Below are 14,612 nucleotides of genomic sequence, written 5' to 3' on the forward strand. Positions count from 1 at the left end.
TAGGAGGAGTCAAGGCAGAGTTTATTGGTCCCTGAGCCCTCCCCCCCATTCCTCCTCCTCTCATAGCCAGGGCAGGACTGAGATGGAGAAGGTGACACAGACATCCACAAGGGCAGAAAGGCCCTGCCTGAGGGACAGCCAGGCAGCCACCCAGGGAGAGGATGATGGAGTGGGGAGAGATAAGGGGCGCTCTGTCCTCACGTCCTGTTGCAGGAGGGGATCAGGGGCCCTGTTGGTGCCTCCCCTCCACTCCCCTCCTGGAGATATGGGTGAAGCTGAATGAACTTGGGCAGCTCTGGGGCCAGGATCCTCTTCGGCCACCTAACCAACAGCCACTACTGCCCCTGCCCACTGTGTTGGCTTCCTGAGTCTGGAGACTGCTGCCCTGGTCCCATTTATAAGCTCCCTGCTGTCTGTGGAGAGCTTGGTGACCCCTCTACCTCTCCTTGCACTGACCCAAGACATCATCCTGAGAAGGCCCTGTCAGTCTCAGCCTGGGAACCAGAGGGCCTGCCTAGCCCAGAATACATAACTTGCACATAAGGCTTTCACAGAAAACCTCTGGAGTGGGTGTGGGAGGTGGCAGTGAGTCACTTGGCAGTTTTGGAGGGAGGGGCCAGAACCTTGGGTGGAGGTGCTGGGCCCTGCTTGCTTTGGTCAGGCATGTGTCCAGGACCCCTCTGGGGTGGAGCCTGGGGCTCTGGATCCAGCATCTGCCAGCCCTCAGAGTGATGTAGGGGGAAAATCACAGCTTCTCTTCGCCTGCCTGGATTCGGGTGTAGGCCTCTTGGTCCAGTGGGACGTAGTGGCCCTTCCGGGTGTCCAGGTAGAACAGCGGGTCTTTCACGATAGCTGGGTCAAAGCCCTCCTTCCGTAGCTCTGTCTTCTGGAACTTGTAGGTCCCTGGGGGAGTGGGGAAAACTCAGAGAGTTCAGGGCAGGGGCCTGAGCTCCCAGGGACCTGACCACCACTGCTGGGGAAGGACAGAGAGAAGGGCTGGAGAGAAAACAGGGGAGGAGGAGTGTGGGAGAAGGAGGCACCGCCCTTTAAAATTTGCAAAGAATGCTCCATCCCTTACTTTATGTACTGCTTCTCAGAGCAGCCATGGGAAAGCAGAGGTGGGGGACAGGGACAGCTATGTTACCCACCCACACCTATTTTGAAGATGGGGAAACTGAGACCTGGAGAAGGGAAGCTATGTGCCCGACTTCACACACCGAGTGACAGCAAAGTGGGGGACCAGAACTCAGGTCTCCTGACTGATGACCCTTTACTTGAGCACCTACTTACAGAGTACAAGTGTGATCTCATTTTCTAAGACACACATGCTTCCAAATTTTAACATCTCTGAAATAGTTTAATTAGCAGCTTTTTCCCCCTTAATAGTATGTAAACTGTGCCTCTTTCAATCAACAGTATTAGCCCCACTGCACAATGAGAAGACTGATACTCATCAGTCTTAGGAGATTTGAGCCTGGGTGTGACAGACTTCCAAAAAAGGGCTACAGAGTCCTCCCCTCCCTGTACACCTTTGCAATGTGGCTTTGCCACTTCTCCCAGCAAGAGCTGGAGTCTTTCTCAATCCCCACTGGCCTCAATCTGGATGGGCCTTATGACTTGCTTTGACCAATAGAATGTAGCAGAAGCAACACTGTGGGATTTCTGGGTGAGTCTAGGCTGCAAGGGGCCCTGCAGTCTCATCCCCTCCTCTCTCCCTGCCCCCAGGGTCTCAGGGATGCCTTGAGGCCAGTCTAGCCTTCTGAAGGATAAGAAGCCACATGGAGCAGAGATGAAGCAACTCCAGTGGCCCCCAGACCAGCACTGTCCAACAGGGTCATCATTGGTTATATGTGGTTATTTAAATTTAATTAAAATTAAACAAAATTTAAATTTCAGTTCCTCAGTCACACTAGGTACATTTCAAGTGCACAATAGCTATGCAGGGCTAGTAGCTACTGTGTTGGACAGCAGAGATCCTAAACATTTCCATCATCACAAAAAGTTCTGCTGGACAGTGCTGCAGAGGCAACCAGATGAGAGCCAGACACAGGAGTGAGGCCATCTTAGAGCCTCCTGCCCCAGTTGAGTAACTAAGTGATGGCAGCTCTTTGAGTAACCCCAGGCAAGGCCAACAGGAGAACCGCTCAGCTGAACTTAACTCCCAAATTGCTGACCCACAGAACTGTGAGCAAATAAAATGGTCATTTGATGCCATTGCAGGGCAAATACATTTGGTTTGTTCTGTAGCAAAGCCCACTTGAACCCCAAGATCTGATAGCCTCCCTGCCCCTCCTGGACAGAAGTCACAGTGTCATTCAATCCTCAGGGAACTCGCACGCAGTCTTGATCATGAGCCTGGTCCCAGTGTCCTTGTCCTTCAGTGCCACACTGAAGCCCTAGACCCTCCCTATTGCTTCAGGAGCCCCCAGAGGTCCAGGCGTCCACTCTCTGGCAGGGGCCACATTGATCGGGGAAGGCCTGTCATCAAGGTGGGCGATGACATGATGACCACATGGGAGGTGGCCAGGCAGATGTGGCCCAAAGGTGAGCAACCAGGGAGAGCCAGAGGGGGCAGGTCTGGGCATGAGCCTCAGCCCTCCCTGCCCACCAGGAAACTCATGAGAGCCACCAGTGGGCCAACAGATAGAAGGACGGTGCTGCCCTCATGTGTAACTACAGAGCCACTGTTCACCTCTCACCTGGCCAACTGCAACAGCCCCTCATGCATCTCCCCACTCCTTCCAGGCTGCCTGCAGTCCTCTCCCATTCTCCAGAGAGCAGCTAGAGAGCTTTGTAGAACATGAATCTGACCAGGTTACGATCCTACTCAAACACTTCTGTGGCTCCTTACTACCCCCAGGAGAACACAAACTCCCACCGGGCCTCCAAGGCCCTGGGCTTCTAGCCCCTGCTGGCCTCTCCCTCCAATCTCATGCCACTGCCTGCCCCTCTCATTTGGCTCCAGCTTTGGGGGCCTCCTTTCATCCCCCGGCACCCAAGCTCCTTCCTGCCCTGGGGATTTCATACTTGCTGCTCCCACAGCCTAGAACACCTCCCACCCTAGTAAATTCCTCCCTTTCCTTCGGATCTCAGCTGAACCATCACCTCCTCAGGGCAGCCTCAAGTCATCCCAAACGTCCCTTCATTCCTTTTCTCTCAGCTTGACCTGTGGCCCAGTCTTTATCTCTGGAATTCCTTGTCCTATGGCTGCCTTCCCTCCTGCTCTAAAAGCTCCAAGAAGGCAAAGGTCTCGTCAGAATTTGTTACCTGTGTCCCCAGGGCCCAGCACGGTGCCTGGCAGTCAGTCAGTATTTGTTCCACGAAGGAACCATGAGCCTCTTCTCTCTGGAGACTCAGTCTGCTCACTCTGCACGGGCAGATCAGTTTACCAACTGCCCAGCCAGGCTATGGGCACAGGTCAGACGATAGCCAATTGGGTCTCCACGGAAGAAATGGGAAAGAGCCTAGGCTTGGAACCCAAGAGCTGGCGCAGGAGTGGGACACACCTGTTTTGTGCAGCTCAGGCAGGAAACGCAGGAAGATGGGGCAGGCGTACAAGGGCAGCTCCTTCTTTAAGACCTGTGCAAAGTGCTCCAGGTCACAGCTCTCAGTGGGGTTGGCCACAGCAGCCATTCCGGCCCGGCCCTCAGCTCCTGGGGGCAGTAAGGTAGACGGTGAGTGGCTGGAGGTGGCCCCGGGTGGTGCCTCCGCACGCACCTCCCATCTCCGCACACATACCTGGCACCTCCACGCCATACACCACCACATCGGCCATGTCCAGCAGGCGGCTGAGCGTGCCCTCCACCTCAGTGGTGGACACGTTCTCGCCCTTCCAGCGGAACGTGTCCCCCGTGCGGTCTCGGAAGTACAGGTAGCCCAGCTCGTCCATCACCAGCACGTCGCCTAGGGAGGGGTTGTATGAAGCCGCTTGCGCTGGCTGACCCTTGGCCCAGGCTTGAGCCAGGCAGTCCTCGCTGGAGCGCAAGGACTTCTTTTACCCTAAGAGCTGGGGGCGGGGCGGTGAGTCCTGGGGAGATATTCTCTGAAGGTGCGAGAAGGTCCCCTCATCCACTCCGCCTCCTCAGAAAGGGGCCGTGAAGGGCTGGGGACCCACCAGTGAGGTAGGCCTGGTCTCCTTTCTTGAAGACATCCTTGGCAATCTTCTTATTGTTGGCGCCCTGGTTGAGGTAGCCGTCGAAGCGGCGTAGGGGGTCTTTCTGGATGATGCGGCCCACCAGCTGGCCTGGCTCACCTAGGGGGTGGGGCAGGCAGACTCAGATGTGGCCTAGGCAGCAGCCTCTCTCAACCTGTCCCCACCTCACCAAATGCACCCTGCATCTTGATCTGACTGGATCCGTACTGCTTGCCACACAAATGCCCCTCTTCTCCCCAGCCGGGAGCTCATCTCGGCAGGTCTGACACCCTTAGGCACGTGGTGATGCCTGTTCACTGAATGGATGGGAAGATGCGCACACAGCAATGCGGTCAGGCTGTACGGGGACAGCCTAATAAAACCAGCACATGGAGTCCCTGCTCCCTGCCTTCTGCTCGCAGAACTTTATGTTCTTTACCATGTGTAATCCTGCAGTCAACCTGATGAGGGCGCTGCCATCAGCCCCGCTTGCAGATAAGGGGACTCAGGCACAGAGAGGCTAAATAACTTGCTCATGACACAGAACTAAGGGGCTGAGCCAGAATCAATCCCAAGCAGCCTGGGCTCAGGGTCCTCTCGAGTCAACACGAAAATGAATGAATGGACAGATGGACAGGCAAGTGAATGAATGGATGGACAAAGAAATGAGTAACTTATAGCCCTAGGAGCAGAGCTGACTGCTGGCCACCGGTCAGAACAGGGCTTCCCATCCACCCACACCTGGCTTCTCTCCTTCCCGGGCCAACCCCTCCCCCTCTGACCCCCAATTCCGGCCTGAGGCAGACCTGGCTGGCAGGGAATGCAGACGCCATCGGGCCCCCGGATCAGCTCCATGGTGTCCTCGTTGACGCGTACCAGCCGGATAGGGTACACGAAGGACAGGATGCGGCTGTTGAAGCCACAGGCCCCCACCTGCGAAGACTAAGACTTGGGCCTGGGCTCTTCCACCGTGGGCCCCAAACTGGACAATGAGGGCAAGGGGACTCCATCACCCACACTCTCGCACTGGAACTCTGCCCTCTTCTCTGCTGCCCAGTGCCTCCCGTGGCCCATCCCGCAGTGGCCTCACCCTTCCCCAACCTGGCCGAACCTGGCTGTCGAAGTTGCCCAGGCTGCAGTTGCACTCAGTGGCCCCGTAGAACTCAGCCACCTGGGGTATGTGGAAGCGGCTGGAGAAGGTGGTCCAGATGGACTGCCGGAGGCCATTGCCTAGTGCCATGCGAACCTGGTGCTGGTTTTCTGCCTCCCGGGGAGGCTGGTTCAGGAGGTAGCGGCACAGTTCGCCAATGTACTGCACGATCTAGGGGTGGACTTGGTGTGACTCTAGGCTCCTGAGGTGCCCTCACTTCACTACTTCCCAATCCCTTAAACCTCTACCCTCCCCAGGGGCTGGCTGTGTAATCTCCTCCCTCTCTGGGCCTCAGTCTTCCCATCTAAACAATGGGAATTTTGCCCCGAGTGAACCCTTCTGAATGAATGGCCACCTCAGTTGTAAGACAGATGCCCCAAAGTGTGATTGTGGGGAGAGTAACAAGGGGATGGGGGACATTTTGCCCATTCCCTCCCTTCCCCTCTCACTCACTGTGCAGTTGTACTTGATACAATCATCCCAGAACCGGGAGGCTGAGAATTTCTTCCGGATCACCACCGTCATTCCGTGGAGCAGGCACTGCCCAATTCCCACGATGTTTCCTGAAGCAGAGGGGTGGGCCCTGAGGTCAGGGAAACAGAGACCCTCCCTCCAGAGGTTCCCCCCATTACCCAGGCCAACATCCTCTCAGGCCCCCTCTCCTGATCTCTTTCCTGTCCTGTCCTGCCTGCACTAAGTGAACATCTCTCCCTTGTTCAGACCCCTTCTGTGGTGCCTCAGTGCCTCTGCTCCCAGGGGAGTCTAGAGTTTGTCCCAAGCCCATAAGGCTGCCCTTTAGTCAAGCAGGACAGAGCTGCCCTGCGGGGCTTCTGCCCCTCACACCTGTCAGCCTTGAGGGACCTCCTCCCAGAAGCCTCCCAACCTCCATCACCCAGCTCTTCCTTGGGCTGCACTCCTGCTCCCTGCCCCTCCTCCATACTCAGGAACACACACACCACTCTAAACACCCGGAGGGCGGGAACTGTGTCTATTTAAGCTTTGTCTCCCCTTAAGCCTCTAAAACCAAGCAGCAATGCCATGCACATCTGTGGAAACAATCTGAAGTATCAGACCAGCCCAAATGCCCTGTAGGACACTGTCAAACACACACTGAGGCTGGTGTGGATGCCCTAATAGACAAGACAACTGAGATCTTATCAATGGCCAGAGTTGTTCTTTTTTTAGAGACATGGTCTCACTCTGTCACCCAGGCTGGAATGCAGTGGTGTCATCATAGCTCACTCAGCCTCAAACTCCTGGGCTCAAGCGATCCTCTTACCTCAGCCTCCCAAGGAGCTGGGACTACTGGTGAGTGCCTCCATGCCTGGCTAATTTTTTAATTTTTTGAAGAGACAGGCATCTCCCCATGTTGCCTAAACTAGTCTTGAGCTCCTGGCCTCAAGTGATCCTCCTGCCTTGGCCTCCCAAAGTGCTGGAATTACAGGCCACTGCACCCAGCCCCAGATTTGACTCTAAAGCTCATGTGTTTCTATGGCAACGTGCTGCTTGAGAAGAAAAGTGGGGCCTGTGGCGCTGGGGGATGCTAGAGGCAGAGGAGGCAGGCCCAGGGCTACCTGCTGAATGGTAGAGGGGGAGGCAGTCATAGACGATGTCGTCGGCCCGCATGCGGAATCCGTAGTACACCAGGGCAGCCATGCGGTAATACCTGGGAGGGCACAGGGCGAATGGCTGGGTGGGCCCCTGGACGGGGGGAGGGGGCTCCCAGGCCCTGCCCATGCTGATGCCCATGCTGAGGCACCCTTGCCTTACCTGCTGTGCACCACGATGGCAGCTTTGGGCAGCCCTGTGGTGCCCGATGTGTAGATGTAGAAGAGCTTATCTGAAGAAAACAGACACATGAATTCTGTGAGGGGCAGCACGGGACTGGCATGGGACCACACAGACAGATGCCTGCATATCTGCAGCCCTTAACACCTGCTCCCACCACACTTCTTCCAGGAAGCCTACCCTGATGCCCTCACACACTGCTCTGCTCTAACGCCTGCATCCACTCCTTCAACAAACATTTCCCGGGCCCTCACTCCTTGCCAGGCCGTGGGGGAGAGACATTAGTGACTAAGATTGGCACAGGCCCTCTCGGGAGTTATAGCTGAGTGGGACAGTCAGATGAGGATGGAGGCAATTCCCATACTGAGCACCAAGCACCAGGGGGAGGGCAGGCAGCACAGGACCTATTGAAGCCTGGCACTGACACTTGGCCTGGGCTTGTGGGAGGGGAGATGGCTTCAGGTAGGCTTCCTGAAGGAGGTAATGACTGCCCTAAGTCTTAGAGCACGGGGAGGCATTAGCTGCAGGAAGCGGGGTATTGAGGTAGCTTCTGCACTGCTAACTATGTATTTTTCTCACCCCGTGGCCCTAAATAGGGGCTGCCCCATTATAGTTTCTATAGGAAACTCAGCCCTACCAGACTGGAGGTTCCTGGAGGTCAGGAGCTCCACAGGATGACCCTACATGCTTCTAGCACATGCCATGACATCTCAGCTCTCTGGCTGTCTGCTGTTTGCCGGCCCTAAGCACCAGGCAGCAGGGTGAACCAGCCAGAGTCCCTGCCCTCAAGCAGCTTACAAAGGCACCCAGGAGACCAGGTCCGTGTATGAAAGAGAGGTCAAAAGACAATGAGGACAATGCCCAGTTACTGAGCCCTTCCTGCCACACCCTAGCTTCAGGACTTGATCCACTGTATTTTTTTCAACTCTCAAAGCCACCCCATAAAGTAGGTTCTGTTGTTATCCTCTATTTTGTGGCTGTGGGCACCAAAGTTCAGAGGGCAGGTTAGGTGTCAGCCACACAGGGAAGCAGCAGAGCCGGGATATAAACTCAGATCTGACTCGCCAGCCTGAGCTCTGAGCCACCAGGCAGGGTGGCTTTGCAGGGGAGTGAGAGGAGCAGGACCAGGCAAGCTAGAGTATAAAAGAAAAGAGGTGAGAGGCCCAGGGAGGCTGCCTGGAAGAGGGGGTGAGGGAGGCAGCCCAGAGCTGGGAGAGGATCACAGCTGGAGACACAGTAGTGTCCTGCACTGGACAAGCACTTGATGAATATTCAAAAGCTCTTGCCCCTCGCTGCACTCCCCCCACCCCATCCCACCCTAACCCTAGCGAAAATTCAGACAAAGCAAGTTCCTGGGGTCCTCATCATCCTGCACTTGCTAGGCATCCATGAAGGCTTGTTCAACAAATCAAAGAATTGGACTTAGGGAACCCTTGTGCACTTGCTCTGTGCCTGGCATCTTTATATACATCAGCTTGTTGCACCTTCATGGTAACCCCAGTGTTCCAGGGTTATTGTCCCCATTTTCCAGATGGAAAAAGGGAGGTGACATGACTTGTTCAGGCACAGAGCAAGTTTGCAGAACTCAAGTCTTCTGGCCCTGAGGCCAGTGATGTGTCTTAGGCCCATCTTAGAAACCCTCTGTGGGGGAAGGGGAGCCCACCTGTGAAGCCCTTGTCAGGACGACTGGGCAGGTGCTTTGGGGCATCTTTCAGCAGAGGATCCAGGTGCTCTGTGCTGGCGGGCACTGTGCTGGGCTCCCAGGAGCCAGAGCAGAAGAGGCTGAGCGAGGGGTCCAGGTTGGCATGGATCTCACAGACAGCTACAGGGGAGACAGGGCAGGTCAGCAGGCAGACCAAGAAACCTCCTGTTCCCAGGACTTCTGCTCATGCCAGGGCTGGGCATGTTGTCAGGGCAGACTGGCTGGGCGGGGAGAGAAGTGGGTGAAGCACCTGGGACTTCAGTGTTGACAGGAGCAACAGCTCCATCAGTTGCTGGCTAACCACAGAGCAGGCCCTTTACCTGCATTCTGCTGCTCCCACAACCCTAGGAAGGAGGTATCGTTGACAGCCCATTTTACAGATGATAAAATTGAAAATGAAAGGAACTTGTTCACAGCTAGAATGTGCTGGATCTCAGATACAATGCTAGTTCTATCTCACAGCAGGGCCTGGGCTTTTATCCATTGCACTATGTGCTACTTGGTTGAGGACTAGTTAGAAGGGAAGAGTTGGGGTCAGAGATCGGCAGCCCTCCATCCCCTTTGGAAAGTGGGAACCTCCTCTTGGGCTTCCCCGTGCACTGCACAGACATTCAGACACTCACCCACACTGGCATGGTACAGTGCCAGCCCACTCGGCCCTACTTCCAGTGGATTCCTCTTGATTTGTCCAACCCTCCCCCTCTCCCCACTGCATCTTTCTTTCTCCCTTTCAGCATGTTAATAATGTCCCTGTCAATTATCCCACAACCACAAGTGTAGGGAGAAAAAACAGGGACCCTGTGGTTAAGCCCAAGGTCAAACCCCAATTCTGCCACTTACCAACTGTGTGACCTTGGATGAGCTCCTCATACCCCTCTGAACCCCAGGCTCATCATCCATAAAATCAAGATGACAATCCCTACCTCCCATGGTCTTCTTGAAGATTAGAGCTGTTCTTGTAAAGCACCAAGCTCAGTACTCTGTCGGTGCCCACTGTTGCAGCAAATGTTAATAAAATGCAAGCTTTACGAGGAGCATGGGGAACGAATCTTTATATAGATGAGGCAAATGAGCCCTAATCAGTCACAAGGACAGTTACCATTAGATCTGAGGGGCCACCTAGCATCAGCCACTTTGCTAGTGCTTCAGGTAAAGTATCTTCTTGAAAATAGGATGAGATAAGAACTGCAGGTGAGGACACCAAAGCTCAGAGAGTTCAGTCCTTTACCCAAGACCTCCAGCTTACTGGTGTCTGACTCCATGGTTCATGCCCCTAAGCACTGACCCACACAGCTTCCCCCAGAGCTAGAAGGGAGTTGCAGTCTGAGCGAGGTCCCATGGGACACTCCTGCATGTCCCCTGCTCCCTTGGGGCTCACCTGGGGCCATTTCGCTGCCAAAGATAAGGGCCCGTGCCCCAGAGGTGGTGATGCAGTGGAGCAGGGCATCCCGCCGGAGGTTGGTGTTGATGAGCGCTGCCTCCACACCCAGCTTGGCCATGCCCAGCCACAGGCCCACAAACTCATTTCGGTTCTCCATGAAGAGGGCGGCCACATCGCCTGAGGCCAGGCCACGGGCCTGAAGGAAGTTGGCCACGCTGCTCGAGTACTCATCCAGCTGGCGGAACGTCCAGTGGGTGTCCGTACCCTCGAAGATCAGGGCCGTCTTGTCGGGGTGACGCTGTACTACCGAGGCAAACAAAGCAGGCACTGTCCGCCGCTCCCGCAGGTACCGTCGCACCTTTGCCTTCACCTTCAGGAGCACCAGGCCGCCGCTGTGAGAGCGAACAGGTGAGCTGACTGCTGGGGGTGGGAGTGAGGGGTCCTGACACCCAGCCCAGGTTGCTGCCTCCCCAGCCTGAGCCTCACGAGCCAGGCCTCCTACAACACTTCCACTCCCAGCTCCCCCTGGCACTTGCACCGTAACACGCCCCACCTGACTGATGCCTCCCAAGGACACTGCAAGAGCGCGTGATTCCTCGCACCCCTTATACAGAGGAACCACAGCTCTCACAGTGCCACGGCTTGCCCAGACCTTCCCAGGTGGAAGGTGGCTGAGCTGAGATTTGAAATCCAGGCCTTTCTGGCTCAAGAGTTCAACTCCTCCCACGCTCTCAGCCTGCTGCTCTGGCACAAGCCTTCCAGGGCCCAGAGCTCCATGTCAAAGTCCAGACTCCTCATTTGGAGCCTCCCACAGGCCATGTATCCCCCTGGTCATCACCATAGTAAGTAAAGCAGAAGTTTACTGATTTGTCTAGTCTTTCTTCCTGTGAGCCAGGGTGGGCCTTTGTTTTGGTCACCACCTTGACCCAGGGTCCTGAGCCAGGCACAGAGTAGATGATCAGTAAGTGTCTGTGGAATCACTTGGCAACATTTCCTTTCCTACCCCACCTCTGCCACCTTCTGACCCCTTGAATTCTGTGAGCTCCCAGCTTCTGTGCCTTTGTCGATGCTATGCCCCCTGGCTGGACTCCCCCCCTTCCACCAGCTTCAAGGCACCTCTCAATTACAACCACTTTTCCTCCAGGAAGCCATGTCTGCTCCCCAAGGCCCTGGCCAGAGGCCATCTCTCTTTGCTCCATGCTCCCACAGACTCGCTGCTACCACTCTTCCTGGGGTGCCAATTGACCCAGATTGACAAATACTGAGCTGCCTGTTCTGGGTGTGGGTCACTGTGCTGGGCACTGGGACACAGTAGTGAGCAAGGCCACCAGGGTCTCTGCCCGCACAGCACTGCCAGGGTAGGGATTTACTGTGTCCCCTTCTTTCTCCCTGACCAGTCTGAGCTTGGCAGACTGAGTCTGCCTTGTTCCTCTCTGGGCGCCACAGCCAGCCCAGCACCTTGCATGGATCAGGTGTTTCTGGACATCCCTGTGGAGAATACCTGGCTTTCTTCAGGGAACAGCTTCTCCCAGACATCTGACTAGGGACCCTGCTCTAGAACTAAGTGACCCTTTTCCCCCATAGACCTGTGCCAACCTGAGGACAGGGCTCCCAGGGTTCCTCTTCACCCTCTCATAATCTAGAGTGTCCTCAGGACCCTTTGCAGATGTCTCTTCAACAGCCCTGGTCCTTGATGTATCTCCCAGGCCCCAAGCCTGTCCCTGGCCAAAGAGCCTCAAGTTAGAGAGATTCCCTGGGAGAAGACTTTGACCTTGGAGATGGAGGTACCAGGTACTATTGCCAGGGGAAGGGTGTGAAACAGAGGCTGCTCTTCTGGGGCCCAAATGCCCTGTTATGGTTGAGACCATGGGGTCTGGTCTAGGAAGATCTAGGGGATCAGGAACCCAGTATGGTGTGAGAGACCCCGGGAAGGATTGGACCAGGTACTCACAAGACATCGCGCCTGATGGTCTTGATGAAGACCCGGATGAAGCGCCAGCCACCAGACCCCAAGTAGAGGAGAAGTAGGGAGAACCCCACCTGGGTCCAAGGCAGTTTCAGCACCAGCTTGGAGAACAGCAGCACCCCCACCAGAGAGGCCCCGAGTAGCATTGTGGCCTGCAGGCACAGGACAGTCAGTGGACCCAAATGTCTACATTCCCCAGGTCTCCCACCTCCCAGCCCAGACTGCCAGGCCGCTGTAACCCCAAAGGGTCAACCTGTGGTGAGGCTTAGCCATACCGAGTAGAGTGACTGAGGATAGGGGTCCCTTTCTAGGCTTAGGTCCCACGACTGGCTAGAAGGGACAGGCTATAGGCATGGGACTTGAGGTGAGGAATTCCAAGGGTGAGAAGCAGGGGGCTGGTTCTAGCCTGGTAGTCCCACCTCTGCCTGCCACTCTCCAAGTGACCTTAGGCAACCCCCTTTCCCACTTTAGGCCTTTGTCTCCCACTCTGTGTAAAGGGTGTGAGACTTACACTCCTGACATTCAGGGTCCCTAATCAAGATGGCTTGGCATGAGTATTAACTTAAGTGCTCTAGCTCGACTCCTTGCCCAGAGACCCAGAGCGGTTCTGTGGATGACCAGGCCAAGACACAACACCCAAAGAGGCAGCTGGGGGGGCGGGGGGGAAGGTGCCCTGCTCAGTCCCTGCCCACAGGTGCAGGCAGCGCAGTGCCTCTGCTGGTCAATAGAGGGCAACCGAGCAAACAAGTTAGAGGCTGGAGGTGCCTGAGAGGTGACCGCCCAGGGGGCAAAGCTGATTAAGGGAGGGGAAGTGGGCCTTGAAGGTACACACCTGACCACCCCCACACACATACACACACACACACATAGCAAGCCACTCAGATGAATCTTTGGGGACTGAGGCTTAAGGGAAGGGGAATGGCTGACTGTGCCGCAGGGGCTGGACTGAGATTAGGACTCTTGGGTTCTATTCCTGGCGCTTTGCGGACTTGCTCAAGGGGATAGTTGATGGGACTCAGTTTTTCTTCGGGTTTTCCTATTCTTGGGAGGAGGTGAAGGTCATAGCTGTTAAGTAGCTTGAAAGCCTCCAAGCCAGGAGGAGGACATGGTCTGGACCACAAGGAGCCCTTATAGATCACCTTCCCCTACCCCTCGAGAAAAGCAAAAGCTGGGGACGAGGAGACTGAACCAGCGCCCCCAACCCCAATGCCTGGGTCTCCAAAGTCTTCAGACCTCTGGCCACCCAGAACCCACCAGAGCAGAAGGCAGGAACCCGTCCGGGAAGGCTGGGGGATGGGGAGAGAAGAAGGGAGGATGCCCAGTCTCCTCGGGCCCCCGTCCCGGATCATGTGTACCGCCCTCGCCCCTAGACAGCCCGGATAACACAGCATCTGGAGGGAAGAGAGCGCGGCACGGCGCGCCCTCCACCCCAGGCCGGCATTGCCACCTACCCCTGACTCGGCCCGGCTCAGCTCCCTGCCCAGGAACCCACCGGCCCAGACTGTGCTCACCCGGAGTCGGGTCGGCCGCGCAGCGCTCTGTCCAGATGCGGCCCGGTTGCAGCAGCGGAGTGGAGAGCGCGGGGGGCATTAGCCGCCCCTGGGCGCACAGAGCCGGGTCTCAGCAGTGCTTCGCCGGCTCTGCGCCCTGCATGGCCTGGCCACCGGGCGAGCCCCTCCTGCCGCCCGGCCCCGCCCGCCACGCTCCTCCCCTGCCCGCCTCCTGCAACCTAACCGGCTGCGCCGGCCGGCAACACCGCCTCCCGCGCCTTCCCAGGGCCGGCGAGCCGCAGAGGTGGCAGCGCAGCTAGCTCCTGCGCGCCCGACGCCGCCCGACCCCAGGCGGCCCTGCGCGTGCGACGGGCTCGGGCGGCGCCGCCGCGCGGCACACTGGGAGTTGTAGTCCACGCTGCGCAGCCACGCCCGGCCGCGGAGACCCCGCCCCCCAGACCCAAAGGAGACTTGCCGGCTCCGCCCCAGCCCTGCCTCCCTGCGGTCTCCGGGCGCACGGACGTAGGGGAACTCCCGACCTGCACCGTCAGCCGAGAATCCGGAGCACGTGCCCAAGCCCGGGCAGAGTTGAGCAAAGGCTCAGCGCCACACCTAGAAGAGCGCCAAAAGGGCAGTTTCAGGCAGAGAGGCGAACCAGGGGACACGTTGTGGTGGCCAGCTCTGTGGCGCAATGGATAGCGCATTGGACTTCTAGCTAGGCCTGGTGTGGTTATTCAAAGGTTGTGGGTTTGAGTCCCACCAGAGTCGAGTTTTTACAGCTCCTCCCTCACTTCCATTTGGTATTTTAGGTCCCCCAGTGACCCTTATAAGGTTCAGAAAGAAGAAACGGACCAATCACTGCTTTAGTACAATAAACTTGGCCTTTGAGAAGGCAGCACTGCTTGCTTGCTGACATAAAGGGCACAAGTTTGGAGGCTCTTGATTAACTTCAGCCTATGATAGTTCTGGACCCGGCAGCAAATCAATTAGGCTATAAACCTGA

The 14,612-nt window shown here is 56.5% G+C and overlaps 1 protein-coding gene and 1 non-coding gene across 4 annotated transcripts; one reads left to right on the plus strand and one right to left on the minus strand.

Moving 5' to 3' along the window:
- Positions 1-13,942, minus strand: SLC27A4 (solute carrier family 27 member 4). Of its 3 annotated transcripts, none has more exons than XM_045563298.1 (13): positions 13,631-13,942; positions 12,105-12,271; positions 10,151-10,545; positions 8,734-8,892; positions 7,053-7,122; positions 6,857-6,948; positions 5,736-5,845; positions 5,244-5,453; positions 4,939-5,065; positions 4,115-4,252; positions 3,739-3,903; positions 3,507-3,653; positions 1-903 (listed from the first exon to the last, which is right to left on the minus strand). In XM_045563298.1, exons 2-13 carry the CDS (start codon positions 12,263-12,265, stop codon positions 746-748), a joined length of 1,932 nt encoding a protein of 643 aa, XP_045419254.1. In that variant the 5' UTR covers positions 12,266-12,271; positions 13,631-13,942; the 3' UTR covers positions 1-745. The 3 variants fall into 3 exon arrangements, with proteins under 3 accessions (XP_045419254.1, XP_045419256.1, XP_045419255.1); XM_045563300.1 differs by lacking the exon at positions 13,631-13,942 and adding an exon at positions 13,047-13,605; XM_045563299.1 differs by lacking the exon at positions 13,631-13,942 and having other exon boundaries at positions 12,105-12,790.
- Positions 13,943-14,286: 344 nt separating this feature from the next.
- Positions 14,287-14,377, plus strand: TRNAR-UCU. The gene is given in 2 exon segments: positions 14,287-14,323; positions 14,342-14,377. It is a non-coding gene; the product is annotated as a tRNA-Arg (tRNA).
- Positions 14,378-14,612: the final 235 nt, after the last annotated feature.

The sequence above is a fragment of the Lemur catta genome, chromosome 10, assembly GCF_020740605.2.
Source record: "Lemur catta isolate mLemCat1 chromosome 10, mLemCat1.pri, whole genome shotgun sequence".
NCBI classification, from domain to species: Eukaryota; Metazoa; Chordata; class Mammalia; order Primates; family Lemuridae; genus Lemur; species Lemur catta.

Excerpts from the sequence above, each read along its gene's own strand:
- SLC27A4 (XM_045563298.1), bottom strand. The coding sequence starts at position 12,265 with ATGCTACTCGGGGCCTCTCTGGTGGGGGTGCTGCTGTTCTCCAAGCTG. Across the intron at positions 10,546-12,104 it reads ACCATCAGGCGCGATGTCTT|CGGCGGCCTGGTGCTCCTGA; the intron begins GTGAGTACCTGG and ends TCGCTCTCACAG. Across the intron at positions 6,949-7,052 it reads GCCATCGTGGTGCACAGCAG|GTATTACCGCATGGCTGCCC; the intron begins GTAAGGCAAGGG and ends GTGCCCTCCCAG.